Genomic DNA, 15686 nt, shown 5'->3' with positions numbered 1-15686 from the left:
GAAACACAGGGCTGGATATTCAGCGTGGTTAAACTGAGGAGGAGAGGGTTCTGCCCACTTAAACCACACTAAGCAGCTCTTAACTGGGTCGTGCCTCTGAATATTGGCTCTGACCATGATGGCACCATCTGGGCAGTACCGAAGAGGTCAGGGGCAGAGTCAGGTGGAGCTAAGATATGTAGTACTGGCAAGTGTTTGGTGCAAGTGCTGCCATAGCAAACCAGGCAGATAGGACTTTGTAGAAAGCCTGGCGTTGGGTATCCGCATCTGATTTAAAGAAACGCTGATTGCCACTGGTCTACCCAGTCTATCAATCCATACCAAGCACTAAGTTCTACGACCCCTTCCTCTCCTTACAGTCCTCACCTCCACTATCTCCGCTGGGAGACCATTCCACACGTTCACCACCCGGTCCATAAAGAAATATTTCCTCAGGTTACTCTTGAGTCTGTCCCCTTTCAGCATCATCCTATGTCCCCTTTCAAATTAGAGGGGTGGGGGGGACGAGACTCGATACACCACCTTTCTGTGGTTTTTGCAACTACATTCAAAGCGGTTTACATATATTCAGGTACTTATTTTGTACCAGGGGCAATAGAGGGTTAAGTGACTTGCCCAAAGTCACAAGGAGCTGCAGTGGGAATCGAACCCAGTTCCCCAGGATCAAAGTCCACTGCACTAACCACTAGGCTACTCCTCCACTAGCAATGTTCTATGTTGAATCTCAAATAGGGAAAGGGAAATGGGACTTGATATACCGCCTTTCTGAGGTTTTTTGCAACTACTTTCAAAGCGGTTTACATATATTCAGGTACTTATTTTGTACCAGGGGCAATGGAGGGTTAAGTGACTTGCCCAGAGTCACAAGGAGCTGCAGTGGGAATCGAACCCAGTTCCCCAGGATCAAAGTCCACTAGGCTACTCCTCCATTCCTTATTCCTTGGGATTCCGGAATCTTGCTATTCTTTGGGGTTCTACATGGAATGTTGCTACTCTTTGAGATTCTGCCTGGAATCTTGTTAATGGGACTTGATATACTGCCTTTCTGTGGTTTTTGTAACTACTTTCAAAGTGGTTCCCACAGTATATACAGGTACTTATTCTGTACCTGTGCCAATGGAAGATTAAGTGAGTTGCCCAGAGTCACAAGGAGCTGCAGTGGGAATCGAACCCCAGGATCCCCCACTGCACTAACCACTAGGCTACTCCTCCACTAGCAACATTCCACGTAGAACCTCAAATAGTAGCAACATTCCATGTAGAATCTCAAATAGGGAAAGGGAACTGGGACTTGATATACTGCTTTTCTGTGGTTTTTGCAACTACATTCATGTTATGTACAGGTACTTGTTTGTACCTGGGGCAATGGAGGGTTAAGTGACTTACCCAGCGTCACAAGGAGCTGCAGTGGGAATTGAACCCAGTTCCCCAGGATCAAAGTCCACTGGGCTACTCCTCTACTCCTTGGGGATTCCGGAATCTTGCTATTCTTTGGGGTTCTACATGGAAAGTTGCTGCTGCTTTTTGATATTGTGCATGGAATCTTGTTAATGGCACTTGATATACATCCTTTCTGTGGTTTTTTGCAACTACATTCAAAGTGGTTTACATAGTATATACAGGTGAACTTATTTGTACCTGGGGTAATGGAGGGTTAAGTGGCTTCCCCAGAGTCACAAGGAGCTACAGTAGGAATTGAACCCAGTTTTCCAGGATCAAAGTCTGCTGCACTAATCACTAGGCTACTCCTCCACTCCAAGGAAGGGTGTTAGTGCCTGTCACTCAATGAGACACAGCAGGGAGTGTCCCTTGAAAATGAACTTGTACTGAGAGGCTTGTAAGCTCCCAAGGAAGACAAAATAATCACCTTTCCCTATGGTTTTTGCAACTACATTCAAAGCAGTTTACGTGGTATGTACAGGTACTTATTTGTACCTGGGGCAATGGAGGGTTAGGTGACTTCCCAAGGTCATGGGGAACTGCAGTGGGAATTAAACCCAGGTCACCAGGCTCAAGGTCCACTGCACTAACCACTAGGCTACTCCTCCACTCCCTGAGGTACTTAGATGCCTGTATCATAAGAACATGAGTTGCCCTATTGGGTCAGAACAAAGGTCCATCTAGCCCAGAATTTTGCCTCCAATAGTGGCCCAATCCAGGTCACAAGTACCTGGCAGAATCCCAAGAAGTAGCAAGATTCCAGGCTGCTTTCTCCCAGGGATAAGTAGTGGCTTCCTTCAGGAATTTGTCCAAACCTTTTATAAACCCTGCTACGCTAACTGCATTTACCATATCATCTGCAATGAGTTCCAGAGCTTAGTTATGTCGAGTGAAAATTCTTAATTTCTTCTATTTGTACTACTGTGTAACCTAATAGTGTCCCCCTAGTCTTTGAACTTTTTGAAAGAGCAAACAATTGATTCACATTTACCCGTCCCACTCCGTTTGAGATTTTATTGAACGGTACTGCACACTGAAGAGCCCTAATCTCTTTAGACCAATGGTTCTCAACCAGGATGTTGGGACACACTGGTGTGTCCCCAAGAGGTGCGAGACGTGTCACAAAAAATTTGGTGTTGACAGCAAGCCTGTGTTTCCTGTACAACCATCAGTGCCTGCAACCTGGGAAGACCAGCAATCTTGAGAGTCAGGTTCTTCAAACCCTGTAACTGGTCTCTTATTTCTGTTTCCCCACTGCTGCCTCCAGCTCTAACTGAAAATGTTGCCAGTCTGCTGTCCATAGATTCTGTTTGTTATATAGTTTCTGAGTAGCATATTTACAGGTTTTTGTGTTGCTTCATAGTATCTGGCAGAGAAGGGACTCTGCGTTGCTGTTACTGAGGTGACACCAGTATTTGAATATATATTTGTTTTGTTCTATCTGGGACTGATGTGTTGCATACAGCTTTTTGATATGGAATAGGCAAATTCATACTACAGTTAAACAATAAAAGATTTAGGTGTGCTTTGTTCAGCTGTGAATTTTAGTGTTCGGTGTGTCACAACAGAAGAAAGGTTGAGAACCTTGTATGAGAGTTGTTCCAACCCCTTAATAACTTTGATCACCCTTCTCTGTGCCTTTTATAATTCTCCTCTATCTTTTTTTGAACTATGGTGACAAGAATTACACAGAATACACAAGGTGAGGTTGTAGCATGGAACTGTGGGGCATACACAGATAACATTTTGGGGTGTTATTGGGGAACTTGACATTACTAAAACAACAGGACTCTTGCCACATGCCAGCATTAGGCAATGTAGTGTCAGAAGCAAATGTTCCCTCTTATCTCTAAATCCGAGCTCACAACACCCAAATAATAACAGAACTAACTACACAACCAAGTATTATAAAAATAGGGTGCTTATCTAGTTACAATAACAGCAAAGATAATGTACAAAGAAGGCAAGAATAAAGACACGGCAAGTCAAGACACAGGAAGGCTTATCATAGAAACAACACAGAGTAAATGCACATTACCCTAGACAGACTTATAAATCTGTCAGCTACTCCGCTCCCCCTCTGCCCAACAATACAATAATAAGACATTTATATCCCAGTATTATTCTGTGAAGTTCAGTGTGGATTACAATTACAAGAGGCTGATCATTTCCAGGACTAACATTCAATAATGTAATGCAATTGTAAGAAATGTATTATCTAACTTGTGGAATAAGAAAGATTTTAGCTTCGTTCTGAAACTTAAGTAATTAGGGTCTCGTAGAACTTCAGTAGACAAATTATTCCAACATAGCGCTGCGTCATATATCAAATATTTTCTTTGACCCGATACCCTTTGCAGAAGGAAAATTTAAAATAGTAAGATTTCTTCTTCCCAGGGTTATACCCTAAGGAAGGAATCATGTAACAGACAAAATTCTGTAAACTGTGGAGCATAATTTAAAGTGACTCATGCCTGGATTAGAAGCCTCTTAGAAAAGGAGTAGCCCTAGGACATTAGCCTGACATATGTATTCTGAACCGTCTGCCCTCTTTTCTGAAGTAAACTTGAACAGCCTAAATAAAGCAAATTACAGTAATCCATTATTGCACCACTGTGGCCAGGAGAGAAAACTTTTATATTGGGTCTAAGCCAGGGAATCTCCACCCAGTCCTCAGGACACACCCAGTCTGTCAGGTTTTCAGGATATCCGCAATGAATATGCATGAGGTAGATTTCTATACAGCGGAAGCAGGACATGCAAAAACTACACTGGCCTGGCGTGTCCTGAGGACCGCGTTGAGAACCCCTGGTCTAAGCTGTTTCACCTGATAAAACATTTTATTCAGTGTGGAATTAATGCCTCGTTTTTATCACGGTCCGCAAACAATGAATATCATCTGCATAGGTAAAAAATTTACACCTAAATGTGATAATTTCCCAGAGTAGACTGGCGAAAGCCGAAAACCTTGTGGAATTCTTTGTTGTCCTTTCCAAGGCTCTGATATGTCAGTTCCCTTTACCCTACAGGTTCTGTACGCTAATCTCTCCAGCTATTCAGACCCTACCAGCAGTCCCTGTCTCGAGTAAAAGCTGCATCAGTACGTTATGGTCGGCAAGGTCAAATGCTGACAACAAATCACATTGAAGTAGCAGTGCCTGATACGCTTGGCCATATGAACTCCAGTTTTGGCTACCAAGCCCCAAAGGGTCTTGATGCTAAAGCTTGATTGGGTAAAATGAAAACTTGCATAGTTTTCTAAATACTCTGCCCATTGTTCATATAAGCTGCGTTTCACTTACGTCTACTGCCGTGCAATTAAAAGGCTTTTTTTGTGTGTGTGTGTGTTGTACACACAGAAACCCCTTTGCAAAATTCCAGATACACAGCTGACACCTCAGCTCACTGATTCAGTGAACAGACAGCTCATGCGTGGAATGGAATAGATTGTTGCTGCTGGTTGGGTTTCTGAAGGGTACTTGTGACCTGGATTGGCCACCGTTGGAAGCAGGATATTGGCCTAGCTGGACCGTTGGCTATTTTTATGTTCTAGTCCTTTTCATGCGTACAGAATGAGATTTTAACACAACTAGCTACAACTGCCTTACTGCAGGGAATTTGGGAGCAGTAACTGCCTCCTTTCTCCTGCACCACCTTCATTTCCTGGGAGTTCCTTAATCGCTTGGTAAACACGAGACATGAAAGGTTGGCCATGTCACATTAGTGATGGAGTTTTATTCCTTCTAGTTGGTACTGGCAATGGGTAACTATTTGAACAATGGGCAGCCACAGCCCAGGACCCAGAAAACTACAGGATTCAAGATCAACTTCCTAACTGAGGTAAGAGGGAAACAGATCTTTAGAGATCTAACAGCATATATTCACTCGCATCCATCCTCTTCCTCTTCCCCACCGTTCTCTGTCACTCTCTCTGCAGCGTCACACTCCCCCTCACTCCTTCCCTGCCCCTCTTTTCCTCCCTCCTCACATTCTGACTATCTCTCTCTTCCTCTCTTCCTCCTCCCCACATTCCCTTTCTCCCCATATTTGTTCTCACTCTTTCTCCCCTGCAAGCCCCACTTGCCAGTTACTAAAATATTCTGTAAATGCACATATCAAACACAGCTCGTATTTTATAATTAGGTGTACATATGGGTGAAGTCTGGGTGCAGCAGGGGCAGGACAGACGTACACCTGACACACAGAATACTGTAAGGTTATGCACAAATCTTCAGCACATAGGCCCAAGTCCTTATACCATCTCTGACTTGCACTGATGATATAGCCCACATATTTCACTTGTCATTGACATGCTCTATAAAAGAGGGTTTATAGAATGTTAGAATGAAATTACTCCCCCGGTATATGTGCATTTATTACGTTATGCATATGGGTCCCTATTCACATGTTCTTCTGCAAAACCCGTTTCATGCAATGTGGTTAGTGGCAGATAACAAGCAATAACAGTGTTATCGTCTGCTAAATAATTAGTAAAGAAGGGACTCATGTTATATTGTATTGTGTTTTCCCTGTTATCCAGCATGTGCCATCACAGTTGTGTGCTAGGTACACTAGTTCATGAAGATGATACACACTCATTGTGTTACATGCTCTGATTGTGTGCTTCCTCTTGAGTTGTGTGCTAGGTATAGTAGTGATACTCACTTGTTGTGGTAAGCACATCTTGCATTACACTCATTGTGTTATGTGCTCTCTGTTGTCTAGTGTGTAGAAATAAGAGCTGTGTGTGATATTTTCTAGCTGAACAGCACAAAGACCGTTGATGGGAAATCGACCTTCCTGCACATTCTTGCCAAATCACTTGGTCAACATGTCCCTGAGCTCTTGGGGTTTGCCAAGGACCTTCCAACTGTTTCTCACGCAGCCAAAGGTAAGGAATGCCGATGCCTTTCCTCTGATACTATATGACAAGTTCCAGCCAAAAACAGCCCTTGGAGAAGAGAGAGAGAGAGAGAAACCTTTAGTACATCTTTTGCAATGGAAAAATGGATGTCTGGTCTCCAGGGCTTCCTGCATAAAATGCCATTTTTACTCAGTTACTGCACAGGGCAAAGAGACTTTGCAAGTTTCTTTTCATCCACTTGGAATTTCTTTTCGAAAATGTGTCGCCTGCTTGTCCCTTCAGACTTGCGTCTATACTGGGATTAAAATCCTGTGCATACCCCCCCCCCCCCCCCCCAGCCTCACCTGGCGCCCCTTTTCCCATCCACATATCTGTTCACAGGCAGTTGCACTTTTGAATGATAAGTAGGGTAGTCTCCAACCCAGGGAGTTTACTCTCTTAACTGTGCAGTTACCTGGGTAAACTTCTTTCAGATTGTTTTCCATCTTTGAGAGTTCATTGTCCCAGCACCATGGTGTCCTTCATTGCTTGATGACCTCAGAGGTGATGTTGTGGTATTACGGTACTGGCAGACCTGCTTGTACACATGCTAATGCTCCTTCGCTCCTGTAGTGATATTAACTCTCTTCCTGCTAACCAGGGCCATCGAGAGGGAGGGGCAAGATTACCTGAGCCCGGCCTACAAGGAGAGCCTGGCGCCAGTGATCAAAAGAGACTGCTGTGCCGGCCACAAGTCCTTCTTCCTGCCCTGTCCTGCCTATGTAGAAACAGGAAGTTACTTCACAGGAGGCGGGACACAGCAGGAAGAAGGACCTGTTGCTGGCAGAGCACTCTCTCTCATTCGCTGCTGCAGGAAGGGGATGGCAGGGGGTGGGGTGATGGAGGGCGTGGCAGCAGGACCCTAATGATTGTTTCCCCTGGGCACAGCTTTGTCTGTTGGCGGCCCTGCTGCTAACTGACTTGCACAGTTGTGAATGTAAGTAAATCAGGGATCGCCACCGTGGTGATTCCATACCAGCCCCTCTGCAGGATCAAGTTCCTCAGCTGTTCTTCCCTACACATCATAGACAATAACAAGTTCAAACAGAAAGAAATGATCTGGTTGAGCAGGTCGGTTGATAATTAAAGCAGAAGTAATGTGAAACTAAAGTTCCTCCCTCCCTGTCCTTTCATTGAGCTGGACTTTTATTTATTTATTTATTTATTGTACTTGTATCCCACATTTTCCCACCTCTTTGCAGGCTCAATGTGGCTTACAATGTATCGTTATTGGTAGATAGTAGATTGGGAGGTAGCAGTTACACAAAGGATATCATAATCGAAATTTAAACAAGTAGATATAAGTAGAAAACAGTTCTGATAGTAGGTAAGGTGGCATTGTATTACATTTACAGTTGCTGATCTTAATGGAATGCCTTGTTGAATAGGTGGGTCTTCAGGGATTTGCGAAAGTTAGTTAGTGTATCTGGTAAACCTACTGCCATTACTACTAATCATTTCTATAGCACTACTAGACCTACACAGCACTGTACACATTGTATGCAGGTACTTTCTCTGTCCCTAGAGGGCAGCACTGTACACATTGTATGCAGGTACTTTCTCGGTCCCTAGAGGGCAGCACTGTACACATTGTATGCAGGTACTTTCTCGGTCCCTAGAGGGCAGCACTGTACACATTGCATGCAGGTACTTTCTCGGTCCCTAGAGGGCAGCACTGTACATATTGTATGCAGGTACTTTCTCTGTCCCTAGAGGGCAGCACTGTACACATTGTATGCAGGTACTTTCTTGGTCCCTAGAGGGCAGCACTGTACACATTGCATGCAGGTACTTTCTCGGTCCCTAGAGGGCAGCACTGTACATATTGTATGCAGGTACTTTCTCTGTCCCTAGAGGGCAGCACTGTACACATTGTATGCAGGTACTTTCTTGGTCCCTAGAGGGCAGCACTGTACACATTGCATGCAGGTACTTTCTCTGTCCCTAGAGGGCAGCACTGTACACATTGTATGCAGGTACTTTCTCGGTCCCTAGAGGGCAGCACTGTACATATTGTATGCAGGTACTTTCTCTGTCCCTAGAGGGCAGCACTGTACACATTGTATGCAGGTACTTTCTCTGTCCCTAGAGGGCAGCACTGTACACATTGTATGCAGGTACTTTCTTGGTCCCTAGAGGGCAGCACTGTACACATTGCATGCAGGTACTTTCTCGGTCCCTAGAGGGCAGTACTGTACATATTGTATGCAGGTACTTTCTCTGTCCCTAGAGGGCAGCACTGTACACATAGTATGCAGGTTCTTTCTCTGTCCCTAGAGGGCAGCACTGTACACATTGTATGCAGGTACTTTCTCGGTCCCTAGAGGGAAGCACTGTACACATAGTATGCAGGTTCTTTCTCGGTCCCTAGAGGGCAGCACTGTACACATTGTATGCAGGTACTTTCTCGGTCCCTAGAGGGAAGCACTGTACACATTGCATGCAGGTACTTTCTCGGTCCCTAGAGGGCTCTTCTACTCATAAACTGCTCTTTCTAACTCATTATCAAGTTAATCAGAGGACTCTAACACTGGACCTACAAGAGCTGCACAGAACCATCGAGGAGATCCGCAGCGGATGCCAAACAGCTCCATCAGTACCAGAGGACAGGTTTCCATCGGTTATGAGTGTATCCTTTACCGGAAAGAAAACATTAGATATTCTGAGAAGAGGTACCCAAAGAAACTCAAAAGCCTCCCCATGACATGAGTGTCTATTCCCCAAACCTTCTCCTTATTACCATGGTTTCCAGTCCCTGTACCTTATCCTTATCACTGTGTGTCCCTATAACCCTGTTCTTCTTTGGGGAGTATCTGTGGTTCCCTGGAGTGTGGAAGGTGGGTGTAAATCTCCACGTTCTCAGTGCTGTGTTGAAAAACTTGTCTGCCACAGGCTGTTGTACCCTTTACCCTCCTAGGCAGTGTTTCCTGGAAAAGACGTTACTTGCTGTTGATACTTTGGATGCTCTTCAACACAAGGCTATGGATGAATTCAGTAAGGTCTCATCGTTCTTTGGAGAAGATCCAAACCTCACCAGTACAGAAGCTTTTTTTGGTATTTTTGCTGAGTTTAAGACCAAGTTTGAAGTAAGTAGTTTCAAGTAAGTTGAGGAGGTTCACTGACCCATCATGAATAACTTAAGATGCTCTTATAAGCATAAGATGGTTCCACCTGACACATCAGCGAGAGCTTGTGAGATCTGTTTATGCTTTAAGAATGATCTTACTCACTTTTGTTTGAGATATGGACTCCTCAGTTGTCCTGTAACAGCATCAAGATGAGACACAAGACAGATGTTACTGTTATCCATATAAGATATACTGAACAAAAATTCATTAAAATGTTCTTTGTTGGATTTAATTACCTTTCCAAAGTGAAGCTGTAGGCAAGTTACTGGAGGTTAGGGTTACCATATTTTGTCCCCCTAAAATGACACATGCCCCGCCCCCACCACACACCCCTTTCACACCCACCCACCCCACCCCCTTTCACGCCCTCGCTCCGCCCCCTGTCATATTTTCCCCTCCCCCTATCACACACCCCATCACCCCCCTCCCCGTCACGCCCCCTCCCCTTACTACTTCCCTGGAGGTCTAGTGACCTCTTTGGGGCAGGAAAGAGCCCCCTCTTTCCTGCCTGGAATGCTGCCCTGCATGCATCCTTCCTGTTTTGTGATCTCGGCACCAATTCAAAATGGCTGTCGAGAGTTGAAGTCTCGCGAGGTCACTTCAACTCTCAGCGGCCATTTTGAATCGGCGCCAAGATCAGCAACAGGAAGGAAGCATGCAGGGCAGCACTCTGGGCAGGAGAGAGGGGGCTCTTTCCTGCCCCGAAGGCGGAAGAGGTCACTAGAACACCAGGGCAGTAATAAGTAAGGAGAGGGGAGGCTAGCAATCTGCCTGTTTGTCCGGATTTCTGGACAAACGGGCAGGCTGGCGGGTAAATCCAGACATATGGTAACCCTACTGGAGGTAGACCTCTGACCCACATGTTTACAGACAGGGCCTGATCTAGCAAATCACATCAATTTGTTTTATGTACTTAGAGCTATCTGAAATAAACAATGGTATATGTAGTGTAGGAATACAGGAACCAAGTACAATTTTTCAAAAATAGGGAGGAAAAGACCTCCTAACAACCAAGGTCAACAATTTCTGCTGTCTTGAAATGCGGCCATTTATTAATGTCCGTAAGTAATCATCGGTCAGAAAAACCTCCCAAGGAATTTTCTGTTTAGTAGATTCAAAAATACACTTAAACTTTATTATCCTAAATCATATCTACCAAAACAATCAATTGGCTTGTTTATAATCATGTAGATGAATAAAGTACTTAACTTGACAAGCACAGCCAATTGTATAGCTGTTTCATTAACTCGACTCTAAAGGATCTAAATGTCCAGTCTTCAGTGTTGATGACTGCAATGATTGTCCTTGCTGTGTAATATTTAAATATTTCCTTATATTAGGCTGAGGTCCCGACGGGGACCTGTTTCACAATGGCTTCTTCTGGAGACCCAGCCACAGAGTATTCCAGCATGGAAGCAACTGCTCTCCTTCCAAAACCCAGATCTTTCAAGGCCTTTCTTGACCAATGTAGTGGGAGTGAATTCCAGGAGGGGACAGCAAAGAAAAATGAGCTTTGGTGTCTAGATTCTAGGGTAGCACCAACCTATGATCGTTAGCAGAGCGGAGGGAGTGAGCAGGGTCTAGGGAAGAGCGAGATTCAAAAGATACCGAGGAAGGCTTAGACAAAAGGCCTTAAAGGTGAGAGTGAGAAGTTTAAACATGTCCGCGGGGAGTAACTTTCAAACTAGAATTATGCACATGGTTTATCTAAAATTTTCTGTACCATCCAGTCTGGGGTACAGGTTTGGGTGGTTTACAAAAATAAATTAAAAATGACTTAATCAGGAAAGGAACATCATTTTAGCTAGGAAAGACATTTATAGAAAACCAGACACCCATAGACAATGAAATTAAAATACAGTAAAACGGTGGCTGGTCAGAAGAGGAGAACCGTTGATATGACCTCAGGATATGCCCTGAAAATAAATGAATTTTGGATAACATACTTTTGTTTTGCAAATTTTGCTGGTAACCAAACAGGGAAAAATACTGTTTACACATGTAGAGTTACAAAATTTCTCCTGTATGAATAATTTATAGCTGTTCTGTAACGATTAAAATATGTACTATATAATCTCTTACAGAGGGCTGTCGGTGACATCAGCAGCAACAATCAGCGAAGCCCGAAGGTTACCTCCCCTCTCACTTAGCGAATTCCTCGTTTGTCACTCTACAGTTCCTTATCACCAACAAAACACATGAGCTTCCTTTCTGCAGTGTCTCTGTGTCGCGCCTGTGCTCTGTCACACGAATGCGTTCTTGGACCTAGAGCTGCAATGAAGGAGGTTTTCTTCAGCTCACTTTGCCCCCTAAAGACTTTGGATGATCTCCTGGTTTAGGCACTCGCTCCAGATGTGTTACCAGCCTCAATACGTGGAGGACAAGAACAGCGCAGCACCCCCAGCCCTAAGCATGTGATGAGAAAACAGCGCTGAACTTTCCCGAATCTGGGGGAGAAACTGGAAAAGATTTTTTTGCGTTGTAGACTGTGAACACACAACATCACATAAAGTGAAGCTTGAGCAGCAGTGGGTAGCAAGACTGGGGGAAGATGTGGAAACCCCTCTCCCTCCACAGCCGAGAAAGGGGGGCGCATCAACCTTCTCAGCTCTTCAACATGAAATGTAGCTGCAGTTTCTGCATTGCTGCAGTCACTGCCCTGATGATTTAAAGCACACCAAAGGGGTGAGGGTTTTGGGTCACTGCTACTCTTTTTATAGGATGATAATAGTCTCTGTTTAATTGTGAGGCTGATCAGGTGGATCTCACGTGCTAATCACAGAGTTCTCGCCTCTTCTAATCATCACATTGTCCATTCTTTGTTTATTGTCCTGTGTAATGAAAGTCCACTGAAAGTTTACAGTCTCTCTGTGTAAACAATTTCTGAGGGGCTAAAAGCTTCACAGTGGTGTTAGCCATCAGCCGCCCCCCCCATGAAGACTGCTGGAGTCTTATCCCCTCCAGTGCCGTAGCAGGTTGCCAGTACGCACCCCTCCCGGGTGCAGCACGCCCCCCCTCTGGTGTGCACCCTCCCCCCCAGAGCGCATTGTTACTTTAGAAGCGAAGGGCGGGCGGGAGGGCTGATCCGCCCCCGAGTCCACGTCGCTGGGAGCTGCGTTGGCTCCACTGGTTCCTTGCTCTCTCTGCCCCGGAACAGGAAGTAACCTGTTCCGGGGCAGAGGGAGCAAGGAACCAACGGAGACGACACCCCCCCAGCGGCGTGCACCCGGGGCGGACCGCCCCCCCTTCCTACGCCACTGACCTCCTCCACTGCCTCAGGGACAGACAGACTGTACTCAAATGTAAATCGCCTTCAGTTACTACTGGAAAGTGGTGAATCCACTTACCTCTTCCCTTCCCCTATTTCACTCTTCAGACTCCAGGGCAGATAAATATTGTGGGATCCTGAACAATTTGGAGCCAAGATTCACAGCATAGAAATGTGTTATTTTGCCTCTTGACTGTCGCAGTATGAAAAGGTTTGTTGTTGGTGATGCTGAACTCTCGCCAGGAAGTGCATTAAGATTCATCATCACAAGTAATTGGTCGATATAAGTGTTAATAAAAGTAGTTTGGAATACGGTGCTTGGATAGAACAGTCTGAGCATTTGATTATTTGGTACAGAAGCTCAGAAACAAATAAAAAGTGGGAACATACAGTCTGTGAAAGGGCTGGGGTTCACTGTACACCACAGGCAGCTGCAGGAGTCTCCAGAGCAGGACAGAGCACTGGTTCAGTGTTAAAAACCACTGCTTACCTTGTGCAGCTGCAGGAGTCTCCAGACAGGGATGGAGCACTGTTCACTGCTGCCTGCTGGATTTCACTGCTCACTGCTGCAGGAGTCTCCAGGGCAGGACAGAGCACTGCGCACTGGTTCAGTGTTAAAAACCACTGCTTACCTTGTGCAGCTGCAGGAGTCTCCAGACAGGGATGGAGCACTGTTCACTGCTGCCTGCTGGATTTCACTGCTCACTGCTGCAGGAGTCTCCAGGGCAGGACAGAGCACTGTGCACTGGTTCAGTGTTGAATCTCACTGTTTACCTTGTGCAGCTGCAGGAGTTTCCACAAAGGGAGCACTGCTCACTGCTGCCTGCTGGATTTCACTGTTCACCGCTGCAGTGCTGGGTCCCACTGTACACTGCATGCATCTGCAGGGTTCTCCAGACAGGGATGGGGCACCACTCACTGCAGCCTGCTGGATTCCACTGTTCACTGTTGCAGCTTGCTTTTTCCCCCTCCAGTTCCAGGCACCTGCAACAGCTTATGCAAAGAACTATCAGTAGAAATATCCTTTCTTAAACTTCTGAGAGCCAGGATACTTCTGAGGCTCTGCTCCCAACTGTAGTGTTACTTCTGCTCAATGCTTGATTTAAGTAGTGTAAAAAACAGGAGGGCCCTAGTGGAATTATTATGGAAAGGAATAGCAGCAGGAAAAAGGAGGTGATGATGCCTCTGTCTGACTCAGGTGAGACATTTAGAATCTTGTCTACGATTCTGGAGACCAAACCTTCAAAAAGATATAAACAGGATGGAGTCAGTTCAGAAGGCAGCTACTAAAATGGTCTCTGTCATTAAGCGTATGGTGACATATTTAAAGATCTCAATTTCTATATTTTGGAAGAAAGGCAGGAGAGGGCAGATATGATAAAATACCTCTGTGGTATAAGTGCACAGGAGGTGAGTCTCTGTCAATTGAAAGGAAACTCTGGAATGAGGGAGGGTAGGGTGAAGGTGAGAAGGGACAGACTCAGAAGTAACCTGAGGAAATACTTCTTCACAGAAAGGGTGGTAAATTTGTGGAACAGCCTCCCTCCCAGTAGAGGCAGTACATTTTTACTAGCAAAAAAGGTGCCGGTACTCAAATGCTAGGCCACCCTTTAGGAGTGAGGTGATCACTGAGAGACCCACTCCATAATAGCCAGGCCCCCTGCAGCCAGTCACAGAATCTATGACAAGGCAGAATTGGTGTATAAAGCCTGAGCTCTTTCATTAAAACTTGGGGTCCATGGATCAATTTTAGCAGACAATAGAAAAGGTGCCGGTACTCAGTACCCCCAAGTACCCCCTCAAAAAAAGCCCTGAGTAGAGGTAGTAGAAATGAAAACAGTATCTGAATTCAAAAGTATCTCTAAGGGAGAGGAACACTCAAAAAACACTATTCGGGATATATCAAAATCAAAATACTCTTGCAGATCCTGAGGAAAGTGATAAAAACATTTACTCACAAATACTCAGGCTATATTGTATCCATAAAAACATCAATATCTTTATTAGAACCTAACAATTTTTTGTAAACAAATTTTAGTGCTCAGAAAAACATTGTGACCAAATAAACTCAATGGTCACCGTTATCTATCATCGCACCATAACAGGAATGTTCATATTGTCCATATTGTTCATATAGTCTCAGCTGAAAGCAAAATGGAAGGTTTAATAAAATCAGAAACTTATTATCCTGACAGTCTTTTCATTCACTGCTGAAGTGCTCCACCAACGCCACTTGTCATGATAGACACGGTGCCATAATAAATATTCCCCAACTCGGATCCTAGTTTCGCCTGTGACGGCTTCTTCAGGGGGATTCCTACAAAACAAAAATCATTGCAAATGTGGAAAATGCTAAAAATTAAACTCAGGTTCACAGTAATAACAGACTCGCTGGTGAGGCAGGGTAATACCCGCTACTCAAAAAATGGCATTGAGCCCACAGGAGACACCAAATCTTCTTTTGAACTGCATATGTGAAATACAAATTAATGCAATCACCTCTTCGAAAAACAATTACAAATCACATTAATACAGCCCAATCAACTTTTTTTATGTAGACCTTGCGGAAAAAACAGTTGCCCACTAGAATATCAATCTTTGTTCTCTATAAAGCAATAACTGTGAAACATTCCAGGGTGTATCTGTTGTAAGACCACAAATTTAAGGTCCTTTATTGTGTGGTTTTTCTCCTGCCAATGTTGTACCAGTGGAGCTTCAATACTTCCCACTCTTATACGTAAGTACACAAGTGTTGCCATACTGGGACAGACCAAAGGTCCATCAAGCCCAGCATCCTGTTTCCAACAGTGGCCAATCCAGGTCACAAGTACCTGGCAAGATCCCGAAAAAGTTCAATATATTTTATGCTGCTTATCCCAGAAATAGTGGATTATATTACTCAAGTGCTGATCAACTCGTTTAAATTTTCTCTTAGTCTGGCCAATAT

The 15686-nt window shown here is 44.7% G+C and overlaps 1 protein-coding gene across 1 annotated transcript in view; it reads left to right on the top strand.

Moving 5' to 3' along the window:
• GRID2IP (Grid2 interacting protein) overlaps positions 1-12484 on the top strand; it is a 68311-nt gene extending 55827 nt beyond the window's left edge. Inside the window, 5 exon segments of the mRNA XM_030213019.1 lie at positions 5188-5280; positions 6202-6331; positions 8854-8972; positions 9265-9429; positions 11556-12484. Of these exon segments, the coding sequence (XP_030068879.1) occupies positions 5188-5280; positions 6202-6331; positions 8854-8972; positions 9265-9429; positions 11556-11621 (573 nt within the window). The 3' untranslated portion in view covers positions 11622-12484.
• Positions 12485-15686: the final 3202 nt, after the last annotated feature.

This window comes from Microcaecilia unicolor, chromosome 8 (genome assembly GCF_901765095.1).
Source record: "Microcaecilia unicolor chromosome 8, aMicUni1.1, whole genome shotgun sequence".
Classification (NCBI taxonomy): Eukaryota; Metazoa; Chordata; class Amphibia; order Gymnophiona; family Siphonopidae; genus Microcaecilia; species Microcaecilia unicolor.
This window is presented reverse-complemented; position numbering and strand designations above follow the sequence as displayed.